The following is a 23950-nucleotide window of genomic DNA, read 5'->3' as shown; positions in this document are numbered from 1 at the left end:
TCATCATTGAATATTGTAAGAACTTTCATTGTTTGTTTTATATGCCCCCTTTATTTCTCACAGTTCTGACTTGGTGTGCATGGAGAATCCAGTAAGAATTGCCATGTTCTGTCGCTGTAAATTTCAAAAGTGCTGAACAAATAGTTATATTGACTACGTCCAGCCTAGTTCGAAATTACAGATTGCCTCTTATCTGCTCGTCATCCCCTTATGCCATAGTGTGTACATCTCAATCGTCACATTTGTTTAAGCAAGTCAGCCATGTTTGTTTAAAAGGCAGTAAATGAGGCTGAATTAACTGTTTCGCTGCCAGACACGGCTCTGCTGATAGCCAGGTGTAGCAGTGGTAAGGTGTTGGGACTCTGCTGTTGGGACAGCTTTATGTAGGCCCTAACAGTTTGTGGTCACCGTTATAGTCCAATTATTGTGTTGTTGTGTAGTGGCTTTGCTGGCATGTATCTACATTTTATTTTATTTTATTTTGCCACACCGAGATTTACATGCTAAAATCGCTACTGCTAACAGGTGTATACAATCGAGCACACAGCCATGCAATCTCCATGGACAAACATTGGCAGTAGAATGACCTTACTGAAGAGCTCAGTGACTTTCAACGTTGCACAGTCATAGGGTGCCACCTTTTCAACAAGTTAGTTTGTCTAGGAGCAACGTTGGCTCAGCCTCGAAGTGGTAGGCCACACAAGCTCACAGAACGTAAGCGCCGAGTGTGAAGCGTGAAGCACGTAAAAATCATCTGTCCTCGGTTGCAACACTCACTACCGAGTTCCAAACTACCTCATTCACAATTGACAGTGATGATGGCCTATTTTGAAATTAGGTATGCTTAGCTTGGTGTTTGAGGGTATTCAACTGGAGGATGCATTTTATGCATATTCTATAATGACAGGCTATTCAATAATAGGCTACATCTGTTGGTACAACTCTTTGATTGAGGATGTTAATTTAAAATAAATTGCGCTCCCTCACCTACAAAAACAGCACTACACCACTGGTTATCGGAGCAGTGCAGCTGGAGTGGCAATTATGAGCTGATCTGGAGTCAGCACTGATCACTGTTTCATTATCTCTCCACACCGTGTGTAGCTTACTGAGGACTAGATCACTAATAATGACTTCATCCTCACTGTGTGTGTGTTTAAGGTTTATAAAACACACATTGTTGCAGTTCAGTGCCTAACAAAAACACGATGCTTTTTTATAATGGAATAAAACCTCCCTTAACATCATAGCTGCTTTGTGTGTTTCCTAAACTGCAATGTTATCAGGTTGTCTAATATTGTGGTTCTGATATCATCAGTATGAGGTATGCCCTCAGTGGAGTGGTGCCAGACCTATGGTTCCATTCAGTCTGTATCGCTGAAGTGTTACAGATTGCGTAATAGAAATGGAAAGGTATTATGCGATCTAGCGGACATATGCAGGGTTTAACGTGAATGCAGTCTCCTCTAACGCGGGAACATTGCCTATAAATTTCAATTGGGCTTTAGCTCAAAGTATTGAATAGAGGCTCTAGATGACAGTAACATGCAATCTTCTCTATGGCTGTCATCCACACACCACTCAGTGTCAATGAATGAGGACATGTGAAGCAGTGGTCCCTATTATTTTTTACTTTGACGTAACTAATGCTTTGATGGTGTTCTTGTGACCCAAAAATATCATTGTTTCTGCTCAGGATCCAAAAGAAAGCCCAGCTCACTCTTGAGGAACACTGATGGCCAGAAGGGTGGATGAACCTTAACCAACAGGGGGTGCTAACAACTCACCATATCGAGAACTGCGTTATTTATAAGGAGGAAAGTTAATATTCTGTTACACCTGTCACCAGGTAGGACTTCTGCGAATCCAATGAAGTTCCAGAATAATAAAAACATTGATGCACATGAACTTTAAAAGACGTGCTGCAGCATGAATTTCTATTGATTGCACAGATTGTTGGACACATTCATAGTCTTGTGGTAATTGTGAGGAACTGTTTTGGCATGCCAATACGTGTAGGTTGATCGACATACCTTGACTGATGTGATTGCATGACCTTGACATAATTGGGGCTTTACATTAACCTCACTATATTGTTTGGATTGCAACCGACCTCTCAAAATATATTTTTAAACGGTTTGCTTATAACAGTGAGGTGAGGGTGAGTTAAAATTGGTCAATGCGACAAGAGCACACTGCGCTCATATCACCCATTTAGTCAGTCTCTCACTCTGACTGCGTCCATCACTGGAATGGCAGCAGGTTGTCGTCACTCTCCCCGCTCGTTTTGATGAAATCATACAGACAAACAAATGGTGATGACGCAGGGTTTTATGTAGGCTAAACATGTCATTATTGCTTGACCATAGCTAATGAGTACACACAGAGCTCTTGAGACAGGTAGTCTAGATGTCGCAATTGAATAGGAAAGAGCAAGATAAGCATTCATTGTATGACCATTGTTTTAGGAGCAAGTAAGCACACAGGCTTTGCAACATTAATAGTGTAGTATAATTAATCATATGTGAAACCTTAATTGCCACTCAAGGTATTGCTATTGATAGGGAGCCATCCTTCATCAATCCCTTAGCTTTAGGAACACAATCAGTTGTGCGTCAGCCTTGCGCTTTAAGGAAGTGTAAATGCAGCATTCTGTCTCCATGGGAGCCTCCTTTTGAGGATTCTGTGTCCAGGAGGAAAAATTGAAATATTAATTTGGTCGACACGTCAATGTGCATTTTGTGTGATAGGTTACATCATTCGTGGTTCCATTTCAGGTATTTGACCTCTAAATAGTAGCTCATTACACAAAACCTGGGCACGACTGTCATGATTAACACGCACATAAACGTTAAAAGATGACAAAAGCATACACATCCACTCACGCACGTACGCACACACACAAGGAACGCGCACCATACCGACAGACACGCCAGTGAACAGGGGAGATACATTCATTTGATGCCTATGCAGCAGTTGGTCGCTTGTCTCTGTTTTGGGATCGTTTCATCTAAATTATCAGCTGTGCCTTCTTACGTCGTGAAGAGCAGAATATGCTCATTCTGGAGCACGTGGAAATCTATCTGTAGATACGGGGCTGCTGAGTTAGCGTGCCTCTCCAAGGCTTTGGTGAGCGCAAGGAGTCAGTCGTATTGGTGCATCGGCTGGAGACGAGTAAGAGGTGCGGATAGAATAACTGTACAGACTGAAGATCCGTAAGAAAAGCAATAATGGGCTCGTTAATGTTGAGATAATTCAAACAGTGAGTGAGATTATGTCCCTGTGGAAATTCCGAGGACGGACTTTGCGCTCCCTCCTAGGGGACGAGGGCGCGGGGGGTTGTTCCCCAGAATATTAGCATACGTTTCTCCCTATGGAATGCGGAGACGTTGCGAAAACCCCCTCCCCGGTATTGAATCTTGGAGTGATTGATTTTTCTTAGGACTATTAAACGAAATAAACTCAAGTGACGTTATTTGTGTTTCGATGTGAGAGAGATTGGATAACAGCAAACATAACCATCAATGAATTTAAAAACATTGACGACGGATGACTGTTTCGACCTTTCTTTACCTAATTATAAGGTTTAGCAAAATCTACATTTTTGGGCCGCAGCAAGCAAAAAGTGTTCAACGTAAAAATAACTGTTGGCTTTGATCTGTGTCGGAACAGCAGCAGCAGCAATATTTCCTGGAAACGACCGCTGCTAGGATAATCTTTGTTGAGTTGCAAATTGTTTGGTCGCTGTCCATGGTGCTGATGTTCCAGGAATGGTGGAGACGCTAAGTATCGCTGTTATCGGAGCTCCCGGAGTCGGGAAAACTTCCATAATCCGTCAATTTATTTATAATGACTTCTCAGAGGTTTACACTCCAACCCGAACCAGGTATGTGTACAGACCCTCTGTCATTTTGAACGGTAACATGTACGACCTGAAGATTTTGGATGTCCCGCCAATTTCGTCATTCCCCTCAAGCTCGAGCCAGGTAAGATAGAAAGTTACTTTCTATTTGGGTTTTTCACTTATAGGAAAGATATTAGCATTCTCTTATTGGGCTCAAAATACATCCTAGGCTTTAATGGTATAATTTCGAGATGTGGTAAGGGTTTGCCTCATTGTCTTTAACTTACCTTTAGGTTATCAGAACCTATTTGGCCTCTCGCTAATAGTTAGAGCCCTGGAAAATGACCATCGCGCGCTTCTTCAAAATACATCCGTTTTTTCTTAATCAGATGCCCCTTAGAGCAGTAGTTTCTATGGAGACCTGATGTATTACTTCAGTGGTAAGCCTAGGCTATAGGCTACTTTATGTATTTGGTGTTTTAAAACACACGCACGCAAGCACACACACTCTCTCTCTGGGCTCCTCACTGCATTATATTGCCACCCTCAGGCAAAAGGAGGGATGTTTATGTCATGTTGAATTGATCCATATGTTCTGCCTCTATGACTCCATAAGTAAGTCATTATTGGCTATTTGCTCCTAGACCCACTACCAGAGGACACTCAGCTGCCCTGCCTCATGGCACCTGAACCTGGCTGGGGTGATGGAGACTGTCTGCCTGGCTGAGGGGAGTGATGTGTGCTCTTATCAGAGGAGGGAACTGGAAGCACATGTGCTTTGACTTTGTTAGAGCTGGCACACAGATTCACAGCCCATCAAGTAGCATTCTAGTGTTTGGAGTGGCAGTAAGTGCTACAATTCCACATTGAATCATAAACTCTGAATCGATGGCAAATGGTTGAACTTACTGCTGCTAAAAACACAGCAGGCTCCAACATAATGACCAATGCATTAAATGAGTAAAAACCAAAATGGAGATTCTCTTAGTGACCTACAGTAAGCTGCATCTCCATATACATGCCCTGGCAAGAGCAGCTAATGTCAGATGAAACACCATCCAGTAGTTGCAGCTTTTTCCACTGACAGCCAGTGGTTTGAGCAATTCAATCTATTTTCTCAAAGCTGTTCTACTTTCAGACAGCACTTGCACCAGTCTCCTGCTCTCTCTGTATCTCCTTGTCCTCACCTTAAATGAGTGACATACACACATGCATATATTAGTGTGTGTGTGTGCATACATGCTTGTATTCATGCTTAAGGGTGTTTCTGAATGTCTAATGACACCCTCACACACCAATCTTGACCTCCTCACCGGTCCACAGGAACCATGTCTGTTGTTCCCTCCCTGGACCTGGCTGCTGGGGCTCCAGATGGGGTTCTCCAAGGTTACTATGGAGCTGGCTGGGAGAGCTGGCTGGGACTGGCATGAAACACAGATATTACTGATAGTTGCCAGGCTTTTGTCATTGGCTGAGGGAACGCGTTGCGGCCTTTCGGCTCCATTGCAACAACTGTATTTTTTGGACAGTTGTGGTGCCACTGAGAAATTGAGATCAGGCCATGGAGGAGAGATCAGGCCATGCAGCCAAACAGAAAGCCCTCTGAATTCAAAGTGGGCATGCACTGTGCTTCCTGTAAACAGAAGATCCAACACACTGAAGAGTAGACAGCCTCAACCCAGCCAGGCACCGCCAGACAGAGCCATCAGGAATGTAGGGGAGAATTCAGGATTCTAGCCATTTACAGGAGAGAGAAAGAAAAGAGGAGAATATGACAGCTGTCTCTTTGTATGTGATAAAAGGTCTGCAGTGTGCTTCATTGTCTCCAATCTGTGGAGTGGAGCACCTCAACACAATCAATCTGATTTTCTTTGCTCTTTCTTCAGCTAAATGCCTCTTAGCCATCATTAGAGCAGTATGGCAAGTGCAAACAGCAGGAAGAAGACAGGATGGATCACATTATAGAGTCTGCAAGGTGTGTTTGTGTCTGTGTACAGTACATCCCCAGACGCCTCATCACATAAAGTGTAAATTGCACATCTGTTCTCTGATTCCTACATATATAATGCTGCATGAGCATTGTGCTTTCCTTTCACACGTTACAGCACCATGATTCAATATGTCTGCATATAGATTAGTTATATCTTTCAACAGTTGAATACTTAAATGGAGAATTTCTGGCCTTGGTTGAACGGTAGGAATATGTACATAACAGCCTCAACCTCTTCAGACAGCAGTTTAAGATATCGGCATACAGTATCTAACCAACACCTCTACTTAGGTACATTTATGTAATTTAGCAGATGCTCTTTTCCAGAGCAACTTACAGTAGTGAGTGCATACATTTTCATATTTTTCATACTGGTCCACCCGTGGGAATTGAACCCACAACCCTTGCGTTGCAAGCACCATGCTCTACCACTGAGCCAAACAGGACCAGGGAATCATTAGTTGAGTGCAACAAGGGCACTGCTATCAGGCAGATTTGTCATGGTTCATTTCCTCAGGAATGGCTCTGAGAGCAGAAGCCTTAGCATCTCTTACTCTTGTCCTCTGTGTTCTGTTCTGTAGCCCAGCCTCTGAACCACACTATTTGGTCTTCCTTTACTGGCTGTGACAGGGGTGGTGAGGCATTCCCGCTCTCCACTCCGAGTGAGCGCGCTCCTCTTTTACTTCCATATTTAATGAGCCAGGAGGCCCATGGTGGTCTGCAGAGGGGAGGCTGTCTGGACCAACATCACAGGACAGAGCGCTCTGGAACAAGAACAGACCCAGAGACCCGATTTGAGATTTACTCTCATTTTATTTGGAGCTGATTGGATTAAAGCACAGTGCCCTGCTGAAGGCCTTGAGGGAATAGAGAGACTAATAGAGATGAGAGTGGAGCTGCTGCAGCCTATTAGATAGGTTAGAAAGAGTCTAATGGCCACCATAGAAATCCAGATTCACTAAATGCGGTTCCTCTTCCCCCACATGGTACCTGGGGAGGAAGATGGTGGATAAAGTGATGTGCGTCAGTATGTCTCCATGTTTATGGAAGGGGCCCAGGTTTCTGTTAGGTAAGTGCATGCAATAAAGGACGTAGTACTTGTACTTTGGCTCTGGTCCATCATTTAGACTCAGAATGTTTTACTTGTTTAGGTCTCTTTAGGCAGGCAGGGCAGACGACACTTCATTATTTAACTTTGGGGATGGTAACAATCATTGATGTTCTGGCGGGGCTGCTGTCTGTTTTAATTTGTTGCTGTTTGCATTCCCAGAGCATCTGTCACAGTTTATCGATAGGATGTGATGACAGATGGACTTAAGCCTTACAGTGGATCCCATTCAGATTTATTCATCTTCTGATATTGTATCATATCACCATGACTTCCACACATAATGCTCTCTCGCTCTATCACTCGTCTCTCTCTCGTCTCGCTCTCGTGTCTCTCTCTCTCTGTTTCTATTTGCTTCTCTCTCTCCTACTATGATAATGTATACTAATTTTATTAGATACACCATCCCGTTCGCTCCTACAGACAGTGAGTTTGCTATATAAAGCAGGCAGACAGGCATCGAGGCATTAAATTACTGTTTGCAACTTTGAGTGTGGTATGATCGTCTTTGCTAGGCGCGTCGGTTCCAGTATCTCAGAAACGTCCAGCCTCCTGGGATTTTCACGCACGACAGTGTCTAGGGTTTACAGAGAATGGTGTGACAAACAAAAAACTCCAGCCACCCTAGCCATAGACTGTTCTCTCTGCTACTGCGCGGCAAGTGGGTATCGGAGCACCACGTCTAGGTCCAAAAGGCATCTTAACAGCTTCTACCTCCAAGCCATAAGATTCCTGAACAGCTAATCAAATGGCAACACGGAATGGCAAATAACAGCAGAGCACAACTGGTGTGCAGAACGGCCTCTACAAAATGCACAACCCATCCTGGTCACGGATGGGCTATTGCAGCAGATGACCCCCCCGGGTTCAACTCCTATCAGCTAAAAACAAGAAGAAGTGGCTCCAGTGGGAACTCGATCACCAACACTAGACAAATTGAGGAGTGGAAATACATTGCCTTATCCGACCCGGTACTAGATGCGTGTACCTAATAAACTGGCAACTGAGTGTACAATGCATCTATTTTACTGTTCATTACATCAGATGAATCAGAAATATTGTCAGAAAACGCTCTCTTGGCCCTTTGTCAGCCTCTGCAGATAGGCTCTGTCACACAGACTAGCAGAGCAGGTGATGTGTGTGTATTAAAAGGCTGGCGCTATCATCAGAGTACGGCAGCTGGAGGAGACAACAGATCAATGCCATCTTAAACCCTAATAAACCCCGCGAACACTCACAGATGTAATGTGGGTCTGTCTCCCTTGTGAACAGTACCTCAATGAGTCCTGAGAAGCTCAATCCCAAAGGGACAGAATAGTGTCTGAGGTATGTCTTCAGGTATAACCCTTCATGACCATGCTCTCTTCTCTCTGGATGAGCTGTGATTGGACACCATTACTGTCTTTGGGAGCAGTGGGATGCCAGCTCCCTCACATCCTGGTACAAAAGTGACCAAGGACCTGGGTTGTCAGGGAAACCTGCTCTGTTTGGCACTTGAAGGGAGCAGGCTAAGCTGCGAGTTTTAATAGTTTTCAAAGAGCCAACTGGAGAACACATAAACACACACACCTGTGCACGCACACACATAAACGCACACTCGCACACACAATTTCCATGTGTGGTTACTTTATATAGCTCCTTTCCACGTCCTCTTTTCTCTCTTTCTCTGTTGTTCTCTTCTCTGTCCTACAGGTGTGAGAAGGTGGAATAGTGAGTTTACAAGCCGCAGTGTTGCCATCGTTTCTGTGTACAGAGCTCCACCTCCACATAAAAAATAGTACTTGGATGACAAAGAGATATGAGCCGAGGATGCAACCTCTATTTTTAGCCCACAGAGAGATGGGGGTGCATTTAACACACCTACTGTAGATAGTGAGGGATGTGATCATGTGTACTGCTTAAACAGTAAAGTGAGTTAATAATCTGGAAATAGGAATTGATGGATAGAAAATTGGGGGGGGGTGGGGGGGGAGCAGAAAAAACTGAGGCAGAAAGAGGAGAGATGGCAGAGGAATGCCCTAATTTCCCCTGGAAAACTATTGAATAAACCCACAGGGAGAAAAGGCAATAGCAGCAAAAATGTATAGAACTGAATCTCCCTACGTACATTCTTTTCACTGTTAACCATTATGTATTTTGCTGTCCTCCCTTCTCTTCCTCCTCATTCTCTCACTCTCTCCCACCTTTGTGTGTAATGATCTCAGTGCCACATTGCTTGCCTCCATGGCTGATCGCCCTCATTATGTTTCAGACCTACTGTATGTGTGAGACTCTCCCTCCCTCCCTCGCTCTCACACACACAAACGCAGTGATGCCGAAAATCCCTCTAAATTAAATAAAGGCTATTATTCCTTGTCGACATGGGTATGTTACCATTGTCATCATTACAGCTCACATTGATCCCTATCTGCTCTCATATTCTGCCCCATTACAGCATCCGATTCCCCACCAAAATGACTTATTAACAAACTCCCTGTTTAGACTTATCTACAGAATAAATACATTTAGATTACTCCTCCAGTGTTGTCCTGTTGATTCTCATTACTGCAATGACATTCAGCTCTTCTTGCCGTATTGATTTCTCACTCTGTTCAGAATGCTGGTGTTGGAGGTGAGTGAAGGAGAATGCTTGTGCCCTCTGCCACCTCGCCCACTCCTCCACCCACTGCCTGTCAGCCTGGTGGGGCTCAGGCCAGGGCTTATGTTCACACCCTGTTGGTCCTTCCATCGCTCTACCCTTCCCTCCCACTTCCTTCCTGTCCATCCACCTGCTGCTCTTTAATCTCTCCGCTTCTCTCTCTCTGTTTTCTCCTTCCATCCATCCCTCCCCAATCACTCTCTTCACTTTCTCTCTCCCTCCCCCTCTTTCTCCATCTCTCCTTCTCCCTCCCCCAGCTAACAGAACCACTTTTAGATTAAACTCAAGCAGGTAGTGCTGGTGAGAGAGTGAGTGAAATTGTGTAGAGTGAAATACACTACCGTTCAAAAGTTTGGGGTCACTTAGAAATGTCCTTGTTTTTGAAAGAAAAGCACATTTTTTGTCCATTAAAATAACATCAAATTTATCAGAAATATAATGTAGACATTGTTAATGTTGTAAATTACTTTTGTTGCTGGAAACAGATTATTTTTAATGGAATATCTACATAGGCGTACAGAGGCTCATTATCAGCAACCATCACTTCTGTGTTCAAATGGCATTTGTGTTAGCTATTCCAAGTTTATAATTTTAAAAGGCTAATTGATCATTAGAAAACCCTTTTGCAATTAGGTTAAAGAAGCAATAAAACTGGCCTTTAGACTGGTTGAGTATCTGGAGCATCAGCATTTGTGGGTTTGATTACAGACTCAAAATGACCAGAAACAAAGAACTTTCTTCTGACACTCATCAGTATATTCTTGTTCTGACAAATCAAGGCTATTCCATGCGAGAAATGGCCAAGAAACTGAAGTTCTCATACAACGCTGTGTACAACTCCCTTTACAGAACAGAGCAAACTGGCTCTAACCAGAATAGAAGAGGAGTGGGAGGCCCCGGTGCACAACTGAGCAAGAGGACAAGTACATTAGAGTGTATAGTTTGAGAAACAGACGCCTCACAAGTCCTCAACTGGTAGCTTCATTAAATAGTATTCGCAAAACATCAGTCTCAACGTCAACAGTGAAGAGGCGACTCCGGGATGCTGGCCTTCTAGGCAGAGTTGCAAAGAAAAAGCCATATCTCAGACTGGCCAATAAAAATGAAAGATTAACATGGGCAAAAGAACACAGACACTGGACATAGGAGTGGCCAGCACTCTCAATGGATCTCAACCTTGTTGAGCTGTTGTGGGAGCAGCTTGACCGTATGGTATGTAAGAAGTGCCCATCAAGCCAATCCAACTTGTGGGAGGTGCTTCAGGAAGCATGGGGTGAAATCTCTTCAGATTATCTCAACAAATTGACAGCTAGAATGACAAAGGTCTGCAAGGCTGTAATTGCTACAAATGGAGGATTCTTTAGAGAAAGCAAAGTTTGAAGGACACAATTATTCTTTGAATCAAAATCATTATTTATAACCTTTTCAATGTCTTAACTATATTTCCTATTCATTTTTGCAACTCATTTCATGTATGTTTTCATGGAAAACAAGGACATTTCTAAGTGATCCCAAACTTTTGAACTGTAGTGTTGGCCTTTAAGACAACTTTGAGTCAGTCAGATAGCCTACGGTAAACCAGACTGAAGCCATAAAACATGTTGTCTGACTCGCGTTTAGTGCATAATGCAGGTCCAGTACAGTTCTCTGGGCTACACATTGCTGAGGTCAGAAACAGAGAAACAGAGCACTGGCAGAGGGCCAGTCTCCTGTCAAGCGTAACACTTGGAACACATCAGTCCCACAGCGCTACACTGTTCAGCCCTGCTGTACGCAATGACGGGAGGGCAAACAGCTGACAGATGAATGGCAATGATTTGCTAACAATAATTAAAACACACACACACACACACTCTCTCGCTCTCGTCTCGTCAGTTTACATCTGATTCACCACCAAAATTACTTATTGACAAGCTCCCTGTTTAGACTTATCTACAGAATAAATACATTTAGATTACTCCTCCAGTGTTGTCCTGTTGATTCTCATTACTGCAATGACATTCAGCTCTTCTTGCCGTATTGATTTCTCACTCTGTTCAGAATGCTGGTGTTGGAGGTGAGTGAAGGAGAATGCTTGTGCCCTCTGCCACCTCGCCCACTCCTCCACCCACTGCCTGTCAGCCTGGTGGGGCTCAGGCCAGGGCTTATGTTCACACCCTGTTGGTCCTTCCATCGCTCTACCCTTCCCTCCCACTTCCTTCCTGTCCATCCACCTGCTGCTCTTTAATCTCTCTGCTTCTCTCTCTCTGTTTTCTCCTTCCATCCATCCCTCCCCAATCACTCTCTTCCCTTTTTCTCTCCCTCCCCCAGCTAACAGAACTCCTTATAGATTCAGCTCACGTAGGTAGAGCTGACGACATAGAGAGTGAGAGAGAGAGAGTGAGTGAGGGAAAGTGTGTGTGAGAGAAAATCAGAGAGCGGGAGGGAGGAGATTGGGTCACTGTGTCATGGCTGAAGCAATTACCCTAATGGCTGTAGCAAATCACTCCCATTGTGCTGTGTGTTTTAATTATTGTTAGCAAATCATTACCATTCATCTGTCAGCTATTTGCCCTCCCGTCATTGCGTACAGCAGGGCTGAACAGTGTAGCGCTGTGGGACTGATGTGTTCCAAGTGTTACGCTTGACAGGAGACTGGCCCTCTGCCAGTGCTCTGTTTCTCTGTTTCTGACCTCAGCCATGTGTAGCCCAGAGAACTGTACTGTACCTGCATTATACACACGCCAGGTAGAGTCAGACAACGAATTCCTTCTTAACTGACTTTCCTAGTTAAATAAAGGTTCAATTCAAATTACACCTGGGCTATCACTCTGACTGACTCAAAGTTGTCTTAAAAATCTATTTGACTCTACGCTATTTCAATTTCAACCGAAATGAAGAGGACAAAACTTCCTGACAGCTTTTGAATAATTGGATGTGATCTGTGGCTACCTCTGTTTCAGAAACCTGCTAAAAGAACTCCTGTCCTCACAAGCCTCACTGTTTCATGGGAGATATAGGAGCAGAATACATGCCATTTGAAGATGTTATATTGGGTCTTGAAATATAAATCATTTAAAATTCTGTTTCACTTGTCAAGTCAGTGACAAGTGAAACAATATGCCTTCGATATCCTTCCTATTTTTGGATCTTTGTGCGTCTGTAGTGGGTGAGTGATGTCTGTCTCTCTCTCTCTCTCTCTCTGTCAGGAGTGGCTGGACCTACGCTGCAGAGGGGTGCGTAATGCCAACGCGTACATCCTGGTCTATGACATCTGCTGTGTGGAGAGCTTTGAGTACGTCAAGATGATCCGCCAGCAGATCATGGAGCACAGGTAAGGGAAAACCACAACACAGTGACAAATATGGACCAATTAGGTAAAACACCTGTGGAGAGACCCATCAATGGCCACAGAAGACCAGCAGTCATGTACTGTATGTAAAAGAGAAAAAGGACAAAAGACATCTGTCATTCCGACTGCAGGTCTCTGCACCTGAATTCATTTGCATATTGATAGGGGAATGAATGGCCCTCATTTGTTGAGCTCTAAAGAGGTTCACATCTTTGCAGCTCTGTGACGTGACCTGCCTTTAAACTGCAGTGCACCATCCCTTTCACATGTACTAGTCTTTCCCCTCCTGAGCTGCAGGTGTGAAAAGCTAGATGACCTGCCAGGCTGTCCTGATCTGTCCTGGATAGTCTGACTGGCTAGCAAGCTGTCTGACTGTCTGTCTGGCTGACTGGATGACCTGCCAGGATGGCCTGATCTGTCCTGGATAGTCTGACTGGCTGTCCTGATCTGTCCTGGATAATTGCTGATTGACTGGGTGACTGTCTGTCTGGCTGACTAGATGACTGACTGACTGGCTGACTGACTGTCTGGTTGATTGACATAGGGACATGGTGAGAGAGATAGGGAAGATGGATGGATGAGTTTCCTGGTGAATAAATCGGAATAATGGAGTAGGGGACATCCAGGTGCAGGTTATTGGGATTTGTGTGGGCTAGAAGGATGGGAGATGCCTGGGAGGAATTGCCCCTGTCTTTCTTCTGCTGCTTACTCAAATCACTCCAAAACAAACACGCACATACTGCACACTCTCTCACACCCGCAAACATTCTCCCTCACCCAGAATCCCTGCGCTGTCAGTTTTTTGGCTGTGTTTTATTTCTGCCCAAAAGCACATAGCTGTCTTCCTTTGATGTAATGAAGACTGTGACAGCTCATACAAACACACAGACATACTCTTCTAAACCGCTGCTCCAGAGACCTTCAGGCCTGGATGGGTATTTGAGAGGGTAGCAGATGCCTGCTTGGTGTTGGGATTAATGGGGTTGGTTTTATGTCACCCCACAGCCTCATTACAAAGTTGAATTTCAACCTCTCAGTACAAGTAGCTAGTTCGGACTGAGTTTATATGGAAGTGTTAAGTTATGTCCACCAGAAGATATCATCACATCTCAATTAGATGCAGGTTAATCTTGGATATATAAATCCTGAAGTGAAATTGAGAATTTTTTGTAGGTCAAGGTGTTTCACTAGTGTCCGTTTCCCTTTGTATTCTTATTTTGTTTTAAACATTGTCTTTTTATGAATCTGTTTGTGTTTAGGGGAGTGGGTATTTATATGTATGTGTGTATGTCTGTGTTCTTTCTTGAATCATTACATTTGCAACTCAACCTGCTAGCAGCAAATCTGAGCTTATTGTATACAATAGCGTTACAGTCGGCCTCACTTGAGTCATCACTGCTTTAGCCCAGCTTGCAGCCTGCCATACAGCTTCACAATCCAATGTGCTGTGAGAAGCATTTCCCTCCACATTTAGTCTCTGTCAATACAGAGTGTGGAGGGAGGCCCCTAGGGCCCCAAAGCTCTGATCCACCCCCACACACCTCCAACACAGTCAGAGGAATCAGAACACACACATCACATTGTTTTATAGTGGCATTTACACACACACACACACACACACACACACACACACTGTGGCTGTGGGTAGACACTACACAAGCCCTGACATGTACAGAAACACTCATACTGCAGAATCCTCACACAAACACCCATTGCCCTCTCTGGAAGAAGAGGGGGAGGGGGAGAAGGATCACTTACTCACAGACCAGGAGACTCTTCATCAATGCAGTCACCTTTAAATCTGTATTTATACACAGGATGTGTGGAGAATAGGGATTATGTGACTGGGATTTCTTTGTAGCTGTTGGATCACATGTTTGTTAGCTAATCACATTGCAATTATTTTTCACCTTTATCCCTGTGCTCTCTCTCTCTGTTCCTTCCCCCCTCTTCTGTCTTCCCTCTCCATCCCTCTCCCTGTCCCTGTAGGGAGGGTAGCAGCAGTGAGGTTCCCATCCTTGTGGTGGGCAGTAAAAGAGACCTGCAGCGCCAGCGCTTCACGCCTCGCAGGGCCGTCTCTGTGCTGGTCAAGAAGACCTGGAAGTGTGGCTATGTGGAGTGCTCTGCCAAGTTCAACTGGCATGTGGTCCTGCTCTTCAAAGAGCTGCTGGGCATCGCTGTAGGGCGTGGCATGAAACAGAACCACACCCCTGGGATCCGCCTACAAGGGGCGCTGCAGAGGAACCGCTGTACTGTCATGTGACCCAGTGGACTCCCTCCGGTGTAGGATGAAGTTGCCCCAGTTTTGCAGTTTTCCCACTAATGATAAAGGTTAGGATTGAGGGAGGGGAAGCTGATCCTAGATCTATAACTAGGGGAAACTTCACCCCGGAGCACTTCCTTGCATCCTATGTCAGAGCCGTAGGAACCTCAGTCACACCTCAGGGGGAATGGTTATACAGAGAAGACTTCGATCTAAATGGCTGGAAAACACCCCGAGGCCTCCTGCTTTACTGAGCTCATTTTCATGAGGTTTATCTGACTCGGATCCTGTAGCTACTAGGACTGACATTGGTCCCTGTACTAGACGTGCATCTTTATCACCAACACCCCAGTTCTGTCACAATGTTCCCATTGAGAGGAAGGAGGAAGAGGAGGAGGATGAAGAAGAGGTTTTGTCAATGGATTTTGAGGAGTAGAACATCTACTTCCACAGCTCTGGTCACAGGTCACCCAAACAATTAGCACCACACCACCAGCTGTGGCTCTGAGCTCCCCAGATTGCAAGGCAACAGCTCAGAGCTTGTGGACTGTGTGCATCTAGTGGGAATAAGTATCATTACTGACACGACTAGGTATTCTCTCCATATTAGCTTAGTCTCAAACATGTGAGTGGAAAGAATGCAACTTCTTTAAAAGTTTTCCTTTTTTTAAACTTGAGGCAGTATCATGTGGGGTAGATAAATGCCCTGGCTGTCATACTTGAAATTGCATTATTCTAAGATCGATGCACCATAGGAAAGGCTAGGTTACAGGGGTTGTGTGGTAAATGTGGGTGAGTCAACAAGATGGATGGCTTACTCTTGGTTTAGTACATCCACTTCCTCTTTTAGGGGTAGCAGCACCAGAAACCACAGCTCTCCAAAATGCCCCCTAAACAGTAAACCAATTCATTTCTTGTTCAGGAATTGTCCTTGTACTCCAGGTAAACAAACATTCACTGATTGGAGGTGCTGGTACAAAATTATAGTGCTGTCACTCCCTCTTCTCATTTCTTCTCAAGTCTATTGTTTAGAGGGGGATGTGAGGTTATCTTGCATCAGAAAAACACTGCTGTCGCTATCAAGATGAAGGACTTTAATCCTCCCTTCCTCCCGTCTTCCTCAGTCTGTGTGCTTCTGATGAATACATTATATCAATGGCGCTCTGGTGCCTGCAGGAAGCTAGAGGGGATGTCTGGCACAGATATTGAATGTGATGCAGGGATAGTAGGCAGGAGGTGTGGTTTTAAAATGCTTGTAAGGTTAAGCCCAGGTTGATGGGCAGGGTTACTGAAACAGAAGGCCAATGGAAGGAGAATAGAAAGAAGTAGAGACTATATTATGGGCAATAAAGCTGCAGAGCACCTTGACCAGCACGACAAGTTGTATCCAACCACAGACACCCTCTACAAGTCTAGAATGCCTCACATAGAATGTATTAAACCTCCCTGCTCTAGGATATACCCAGACCACCACACACAAGAGAGCATACACCCCCAGAGCATTCCAATATATTAGCATCCTACCAAACAAACAGAAGACTTTCTGGAAATATCAAAGCAGTGTCTGAATTGTGCAAGATATTTATATTGTTTGAGAATGTGGTAAACGTGATTGCAGACACCCTGTGACAATGTTTGCACTGAAAATGAGTACCTGTATTGTACGTATGTATGTGCATCATTGATTTGCATGTTGTTGCTGCCAAGCCAGCAGGTCAGGGGTTAATTGCACTGGTGTGATTGTGTAGCTGTAATTTATTTACCTGTGTGTACTGTATATGGTTAATGTTGGAGACTATCAAAAGCAGGTGAGAGGTGTGTGTGTGTGTGTGTGTGCACAGGCTCCATTTTACTGAAATGATAGTTAGACAGATTTCTTAAAGAGAAAGATTATGTAGCATCTGAGAGTAATGGTAATTTCTCGAGTAACATGAATGGCCATCCATTTAAATTAGACTGTTTGTGTGAGTGTGTCATGTTCCAACATCAAGGGCTAAATTTTCTAACAGAAACATCACTTTTTTTTCAATAGTAGGTGTTAGCTGTTTTGTTTTTGACAATGGTCAAATTAAACGTGTTGCCCACAATAACCGGCCTTCTTGTCTCTTAGTCAGTATTTTTTCATTCACTTCATTATTCATACACTAATAATAGTTCATTATGATTATCCCTCATCTCAATGACTCAGTTGTTGCCCAGAACACTGCCACTAGTGATACCACTCCTCATTCCCGGAGGTGATTCCACCATAAATGTGGCAATGTCGCTACCGTGTGGAATAAAGGTGTTATAATATATTTAGTGAAATGTGCGTCTATTTTGGTAAATGCATAGGCCAGGGGACAGGATTTATCGTGCAAATATTTCCCACGGTCAAAAAAACCCCCGATTGATTAAACTTGACTTAGAAACCAAAAATATGTAAACACATTGTTCTTCATCTGCTAAATGTCAGCATCAGTGGAGACTAATTGTGCATGTTGAGTGTAAAAAATAAGCCACAGTGGTCCCTGGAGTGAAATTCTAAGAAAATTCACACAACACAATTACTACTGATACTGAACATGTATACATAGGTATATTTAGTGTCTGTAATATTTCCAATATCTCAGCTATTTAGCAAAAAAAAATCCAGTTGTATCAGTATTTATCAAAGGAGATAGTCTTTGCTTTTTGATAGTTAATTTCGTATAGAAAATAAAACAATCGCAGAAGTAGTGAATCACATGCCTCCTGATGTTTCAGGAATTTCTGACACCAGCGTCACATGCCAGTACCTCCTTCGCAAAGTTCGCATCAGTTTTCATCCTTCCTCGGGTTTCCAGGGTCATGTGAAAGGGGCGTGGAGTGTTAATCTTGCTTTCTCTGGTCCGGACCCTCCCCGGTTTAGCTCACTTATCGGCAGTGTGTATGGGGAGAGCGATCGCTCTCTGTGGTCGCTCGGGGAGGATAGTGTCATTCCTTTCCGCGGTACCTTGTTTGTCCGGCTGCACACCCCAACCCGCGGCGGAGCGGAGGATGAGCGACCAGGGGAAGAGCTCGGTTTCCACTCTTGCGGGTGCCCCAGCCCCGGGATCGGATACTTACAAAGGCTGGCTTTTTAAATGGACTAACTATTTGAAAGGGTATCAACGCCGATGGTTCGTCCTCAGCAATGGCCTTCTGTCGTATTACAGGTAAACATGCTGTCACTAGCTGCTGTGTAGCTAGCTAATTACAGTGTCATTGTCTGTCAAATTAAACGTTAACCATGTCAGCATCAGCATGGGTTATAATATTAAAATACATTTTTATAAGCCGCAATTGCAGGCTAGCTAGCTAGCTACTAGTACTATATACACTTTGATTGTATTTTATTGCAAGTGTCAAACAAACAAACAATCATTATGATGACAGCTAACTAGATATCTAGCCAGTGTGGTACGGAGATACTTATGATAACTTCTTGACTTCAGACAAGCCTCATCATGTGTTAACTTCAGTGGGCACTATTTTCACAGATAACTAATATATAACATGATTTCAAGACCTTTAAAAACTTAGCTAACAAAGGAATGATAGCTATCACTCTTTAAAAACGAAATATATCGCTATCTACATTAGCTAGAATGTTCAAATCATTGTAGTTACTGTAACGTTACACAGACAGGCTGACATAATGCGAGTGGCTCTGGTACGACCTAGCTGTCACTGACTGAGCTAGCTGGAAGTTGCTAGCTCAGCGAGCTAACCAGATTTGGTATAGATCTAGGTAGACTTGTCAAGTAATTGTTGATGTTAACGAGTTGGAACTCAGTCTAATAGGAAGAAATGTTAATGAATTCAGTTTACACCTTTTTATAGCGTTGGGCTATCATATGAAATAATGATTTGTCCAGCTAGCTAGCTTGCTAAGGTTAGCACAAATATAGCTAGCTAACTAGTCTCTGTCATCAGTTATTTTCTGCCACCCATGTTATTTTGTTAGCTACATACAACACACACCCCAAATTATTGCATTTCAAATTTCACTCCCACTAAATGTTTTCCCTGGGAGTAAAACAACATTCACCTGTAGAAGACAAGCATCGTCTCTCCACACAGTGCACAGTTGCCACCTGTGTTATACTAAAACACCTGTGGCTCGGGTGCTTCCGAATGAGAGTTAAGTTTCCTCTGGGCAGCCTTCTGAACAGGAGGAGTCAATGGAGAAGGAGGGTGGGTCACATGTAACAACTGTTGTTCACCCAACCCAGTTTTACTGTGGTTAATTAATTGGTTCATAACAGAAAGTAGGTCTATTCCTCTGAGATCCTGCAAATGAGGTCCATCCAGAAACATGAGTGTCTGCTGTAGAGGGGGAGTGTAATTGGCTCCTAAAACCAGTTTAGGCTTTTTAAACCTCTCAGATGATGGGGTTCATGACAGCAGGTGTTTGTAAAGAGCAGAGACAGCTAATGTATAGTGTAACTATAAACGTGTCACATCAACCTACAATTACTTAGTCTAAATATTTTGTTTTGACTTCACTGGAGGAAACAAGTAGCCTACCTCTCTCATCAGAACAAAACTAACTACCGGTAGTAGGTCTACTCAATCAAAGGTATTTATACTGTCTGAAGGAGTGGGACCTGGTGGACTTTACTTAACACGTTATACTGTGCTATAGAATAAGATGCATACGACCACACCTTCACATAGCCCTGTTGTCCTTTAGCCATTGAGTAAAGGGTTAGTGGAAACTGAAACAGGGGAGCCAAAGTCCAACTCTTGTTTGTGCTGATGGTGAAAGGAAAGAACTCTGTCCCCTCAGTCTTCCCTCTATTAATAGTCATTTTGACTCTGCAAAGGCCGTCATTGTAAAATAAGAATTTGTTCTTCACTGACTTGCCTAGTTAAATGAAGGTTAAATCAAATCAAATCAAATGTTGGAAGGTGACTGCTGTCTGATGTGAAGGTAGCCTGTTGACATGTGAGCACAGAGGCAGTGGAGCGCACAGGTTCCCAAAAAAGCAAACCTGAGTAATGCCCCTCGTCTCCTCTGCCTGGCAGAGCTCTCTATGTGCGTCTGGCTGGAGGCTTTGTTTTTGTCCGCTTGCGTACAGAAGCTGCCTGTCTGTCACTGTCTGAATTTGAAAGTGATTCTAAATTAAACCAGTAGCGCCTAACATGTCAATGATGTGTCTTCTCCATGTCTGGAGGTTTTCTACTGTACCTTTGATGTCTCCCTCTGATGTACCACCATGATTGTAAAACATTGTTGGCTCAGCAGGACTGAGGTGGAGGCATTGCATGCATCACTATGTCTTTGTCTTCACAACACTGTTCTTCACTTCCTGCATCCCATCTCCCGTTTTCTCATTATTATAGAGGCAAAGAGGGGAAGTGTTGTTCTGTGTCAGTCAGCGCTTCAGGATCTTACAGCTGTACCATTATGTGTGTTACAGCTCTCTGTGGCTAAAGTCAGGTTGTACCGTTAAAACATCCAGCGTTGCATTAATGGACACTTCATCTGCTCTGAGCAGCAGTCAGTTCCTTTTTTCTTGTTTGTGTTTTGAAAAGTGTCAGACATGCATATTATGTAGGGCTATATTACGACTGTAGTATCACTACGTAGCATTGATTACCTGCCAGTTGTAGATGGATGCCAGAATAGCTTACTGAACGTCACATGCATCGATCAGTTGTTGTAGCCTATTTTCTTTAGTTGCCCTTTTCAAAAGCAGGGCAAATTGTTTATGCCTGAAGGGGTGAGCCACTACCTACTTGACCCATGCCACTTTCTTATTTGATCCCAATGATGTTCAAAGGATCTCAATTTCCCAGTCGAGTTGTGCTGATATGGAGAAGTCAGGGCTTGATATGTAAAGTTGTTAGTGGCAGTCAAAGGCCAGTGGTGGACATGGACTATAATCTCTGGGCTGCAGCTGATCTGAAACACAGCGTTTAAGCCACTTAACATTTTATGGAGGTTTATAGAGCTGTAATGTTTCACTTCCTCCATTGACTCGTCTTTGGTCTGGCGCAGCATCTCTGCTCAGACTGCAAATACTGTATTCTCTGCATCGCTCATTGTAATTGAACTGTTACTGGACATTTGCATTTTACCTACTTTGCGTCTCACAAAGACATGGCGGTTGGAACCAAAAATCTCAAATTTAGACTCATCAGACCGAAGGATAGGTAGCAGGTAGCACGTCCGGTGAACAGGTCAGGGTTCCATAGCCGCAGGCAGAACAGGTGAAACTGGAGCAGTAGCACGGCCAGGTGGACCTGGGACAGCAAGGAGTCATCAGGCCAGGTAGTCCCGAGGCATGGTCCTAGGGCTCAGGTCCCCCGAGAGAGAGAAAAAAAGAGGGCATACTTAAATTCACACAGGACACCAGATAAGACAGGAGAAATACTCCAGATATAACAGACTGACCCTAGCCCCCCGGCACATAAACTGCTGCAGCATAAATACTGGAGGCTGAGACAGGAGGGATCGGTAGACAATGTGGCCCTGTCCGACTATACCCCCGGACAGAACCAAACAGGCAGGATATGTTCATTGCTTGTGTTTCTTGGCCCAAGCAAGTCTCTTCTTATTATTGGTGTCCTTTAGTAGTGGTTTCTTTTCAGAAATTTGGCCATGAAAGCCTGATTCACGCAGTCTCCTCTGATCAGTTGATGTTGAGATGTGTCTATTACTTGAAATCTGTGAAGCATTTATTTGGGCTGCAATCTGATTCCTGTGGCGGTCCTCATGAGAGTCAGTTTCATCATAGCGCTTGATGGTTTGTGCAACTGGAGTTGAAGAAACTTTCAAAGTTCTCAATGTTCAGGATTGACTGACCTTAATGTTTTAAAGTAATGATGGACTGTCATTTCTCTGTTTTTGTTTTCGTATTAAGAAGGAAAGAAATTCCACAAATTAACTTAACAAGGCACACCAGTTAATTGAAATGCATTCCAGGTGACTACTTCATGAAGCTGGTTGAGGGAATGCCAAGAGTGTACAAAGCTGTCATCAAGGCAGGAATCTCAAATATACCCTTTTTTGGTTACTACATGATTCCATACGTGTTATTTCATAGTTTTGATGTCTTCACTATTATTCTACAATGCGATGAGCAGCTGTGTCCCAACTTTTAACTGGTACTGTATAATTTACCTGTTTGACATTTTACCGCATTGTTAGGAGCTAATTTATTATTATTTTTTATTTTTTTTCACCTTTATTTAACCAGGTAGGCTAGTTGAGAACAAGTTCTCATTTACAATTGCGACCTGGCCAAAAGAGAGGTTGAAAAAGCTAGTAATAGGGGTTGCAACCATTTTGGCAGATAATTTTAGGAAGAAAGGTCCAGATCGTCTAGCCCTGCTGATTTGTAGGGGTCCAGATTTTGTCGCTCTTTCAGAACATCAGCTATCTGGATTTGGGTGAAGGAGAAATGGGGGAGGCTTGGGCAAGTTGCAGTGAGTGGTGCAGGGCTGTTGACCGGGGTCGGGGTAGCCAGGTGGAAAGCATGGCCAGCCGTAGAAAAATGCTTATTGAAATTCTCAATTATAGTGGATTTATCGGTGGTGACAGTGTTTCCTAGCCTCAGTGCAGTGGGCAGCTGGAAGAGGTGCTATTATTCTCCATGAACTTTACAGTGTCCCAGAACTTTTGGGAGTTTGTGTTACAGGATGCAAATTTCTGTTTGAAAAAGCTAGCCTTGGCTTTCCTGACTGCCTGTGTATATTGGTTCCTAACTTCCCTGAAAAGTTGCATTTCGCGGGGGCTATTCGATGCTAATGCAGTTCGCCACAGGATGTTTTTGTGCTGGTCAACGGCAGTCCGGTCTAATAACACGAGCATTTTGCTGCACCAGCTATAACATCTGCTAAACTATGTACGTGACCAATCAACTTTGATTTGTTTTTCTGCCTCTCTTTTACTCCACGTCTGCCACCTCCCCTACCAACCTTTGTCTGTTTACTGTTTTCCCATCACCAGTCAGGTAGTGAGGTGAACACCCACCATTATCTCACTTCAATGTGTGACAAGGCCTTTCCCCTCCTCACGTCTTTCATTTTGTATTGCTTCATTGACTCTTTCTTCCGGCTTTAACTCTCATCACAGCTTTACTTACCTCTGAGAGGAAATCTGACAGTGCTTTAGTAAAGATTACAAAGCATTAACGTCTGGAGCCCTATGCAAGCCCTGCTATCACTGCCTCACACACACTCAGCCTGGCGGCCCCATGCACATCTCAGCTTGGCTCTGAGATAGAAGTATTAATCCAGTTTTAACTGGATAGTTACACGGCTAGGTGGGGGTTCTGCATCGTTTTCATCTCTCAGTTAGGTTTTTGGTCCTGCTGGCACACTGTGTCCTTGCCTGAAGGGAGGCAAGAAGAGTTATGAGACAAGAGCCAGCTGGAGGGGCATGGACAGTCCTGCTCAGCACTGAGCTCAGAGCCTTCCTCGGACGTAGGCTCGCTCTGGCCTGGAGATGTTGGAGAGGAGGGAAGATGTGGTCTAATCAAATTAACGGGCTCCGCCTTGGGCTCAGTGCCGTGTGTGTGTGTGTGCGAGAGACAATGCTGAATAGAAACACTTAACATCCTCAGCTTTAATCTTTCAGCAGGTCATGTCATACTGTACGTGCCGCAGTATCTCTGTCTTGGTTTGCTTGTCTCATGTTTTCATTACTCTCTCCCTCCTTAGGAGAAAAACACCAAGGGACATGTAGTGCCTATCTCTTCTTGTATCCTGTTGTGGTCCCTTCTTACCATGCTGTATATTTGTCCTGGTCTTTATTCCTGTATGT

The 23950-nt window shown here is 44.0% G+C and overlaps 2 protein-coding genes across 4 annotated transcripts in view; both read left to right on the top strand.

Moving 5' to 3' along the window:
- Window positions 1-2891: 2891 nt before the first annotated feature.
- On the top strand, window positions 2892-17261 carry rasl10a (RAS-like, family 10, member A). Its single transcript, XM_021621640.3, has 3 exons — window positions 2892-3986; window positions 12769-12893; window positions 14901-17261. Exons 1-3 carry the CDS (start codon window positions 3771-3773, stop codon window positions 15172-15174), a joined length of 615 nt encoding a protein of 204 aa, XP_021477315.1. The 5' UTR covers window positions 2892-3770; the 3' UTR covers window positions 15175-17261.
- A 723-nt stretch (window positions 17262-17984) lies between these two features.
- osbp2b (oxysterol binding protein 2b) overlaps window positions 17985-23950 on the top strand; it is an 82220-nt gene continuing 76254 nt past the window's right edge. The window contains exon 1 of one of the 3 annotated variants that reach the window (XM_036935954.2): window positions 17985-18350. In XM_036935954.2, the coding sequence (XP_036791849.1) occupies window positions 18085-18350 (266 nt within the window). In that variant the 5' untranslated portion in view covers window positions 17985-18084. The remainder of the gene's footprint in view (window positions 18351-23950) is intronic. The other 2 variants (XM_090190782.1, XM_021621639.3) reach the window with 2 other exon arrangements.

Source organism: Oncorhynchus mykiss, chromosome 11, assembly GCF_057628025.1.
Source record: "Oncorhynchus mykiss isolate SJ-2025 chromosome 11, ASM5762802v1, whole genome shotgun sequence".
In the NCBI taxonomy this organism is placed as follows: domain Eukaryota; kingdom Metazoa; phylum Chordata; class Actinopteri; order Salmoniformes; family Salmonidae; genus Oncorhynchus; species Oncorhynchus mykiss.
Note: the sequence above shows the minus strand (reverse complement) of the source record. Positions and strands in the feature narration are given on the sequence as shown.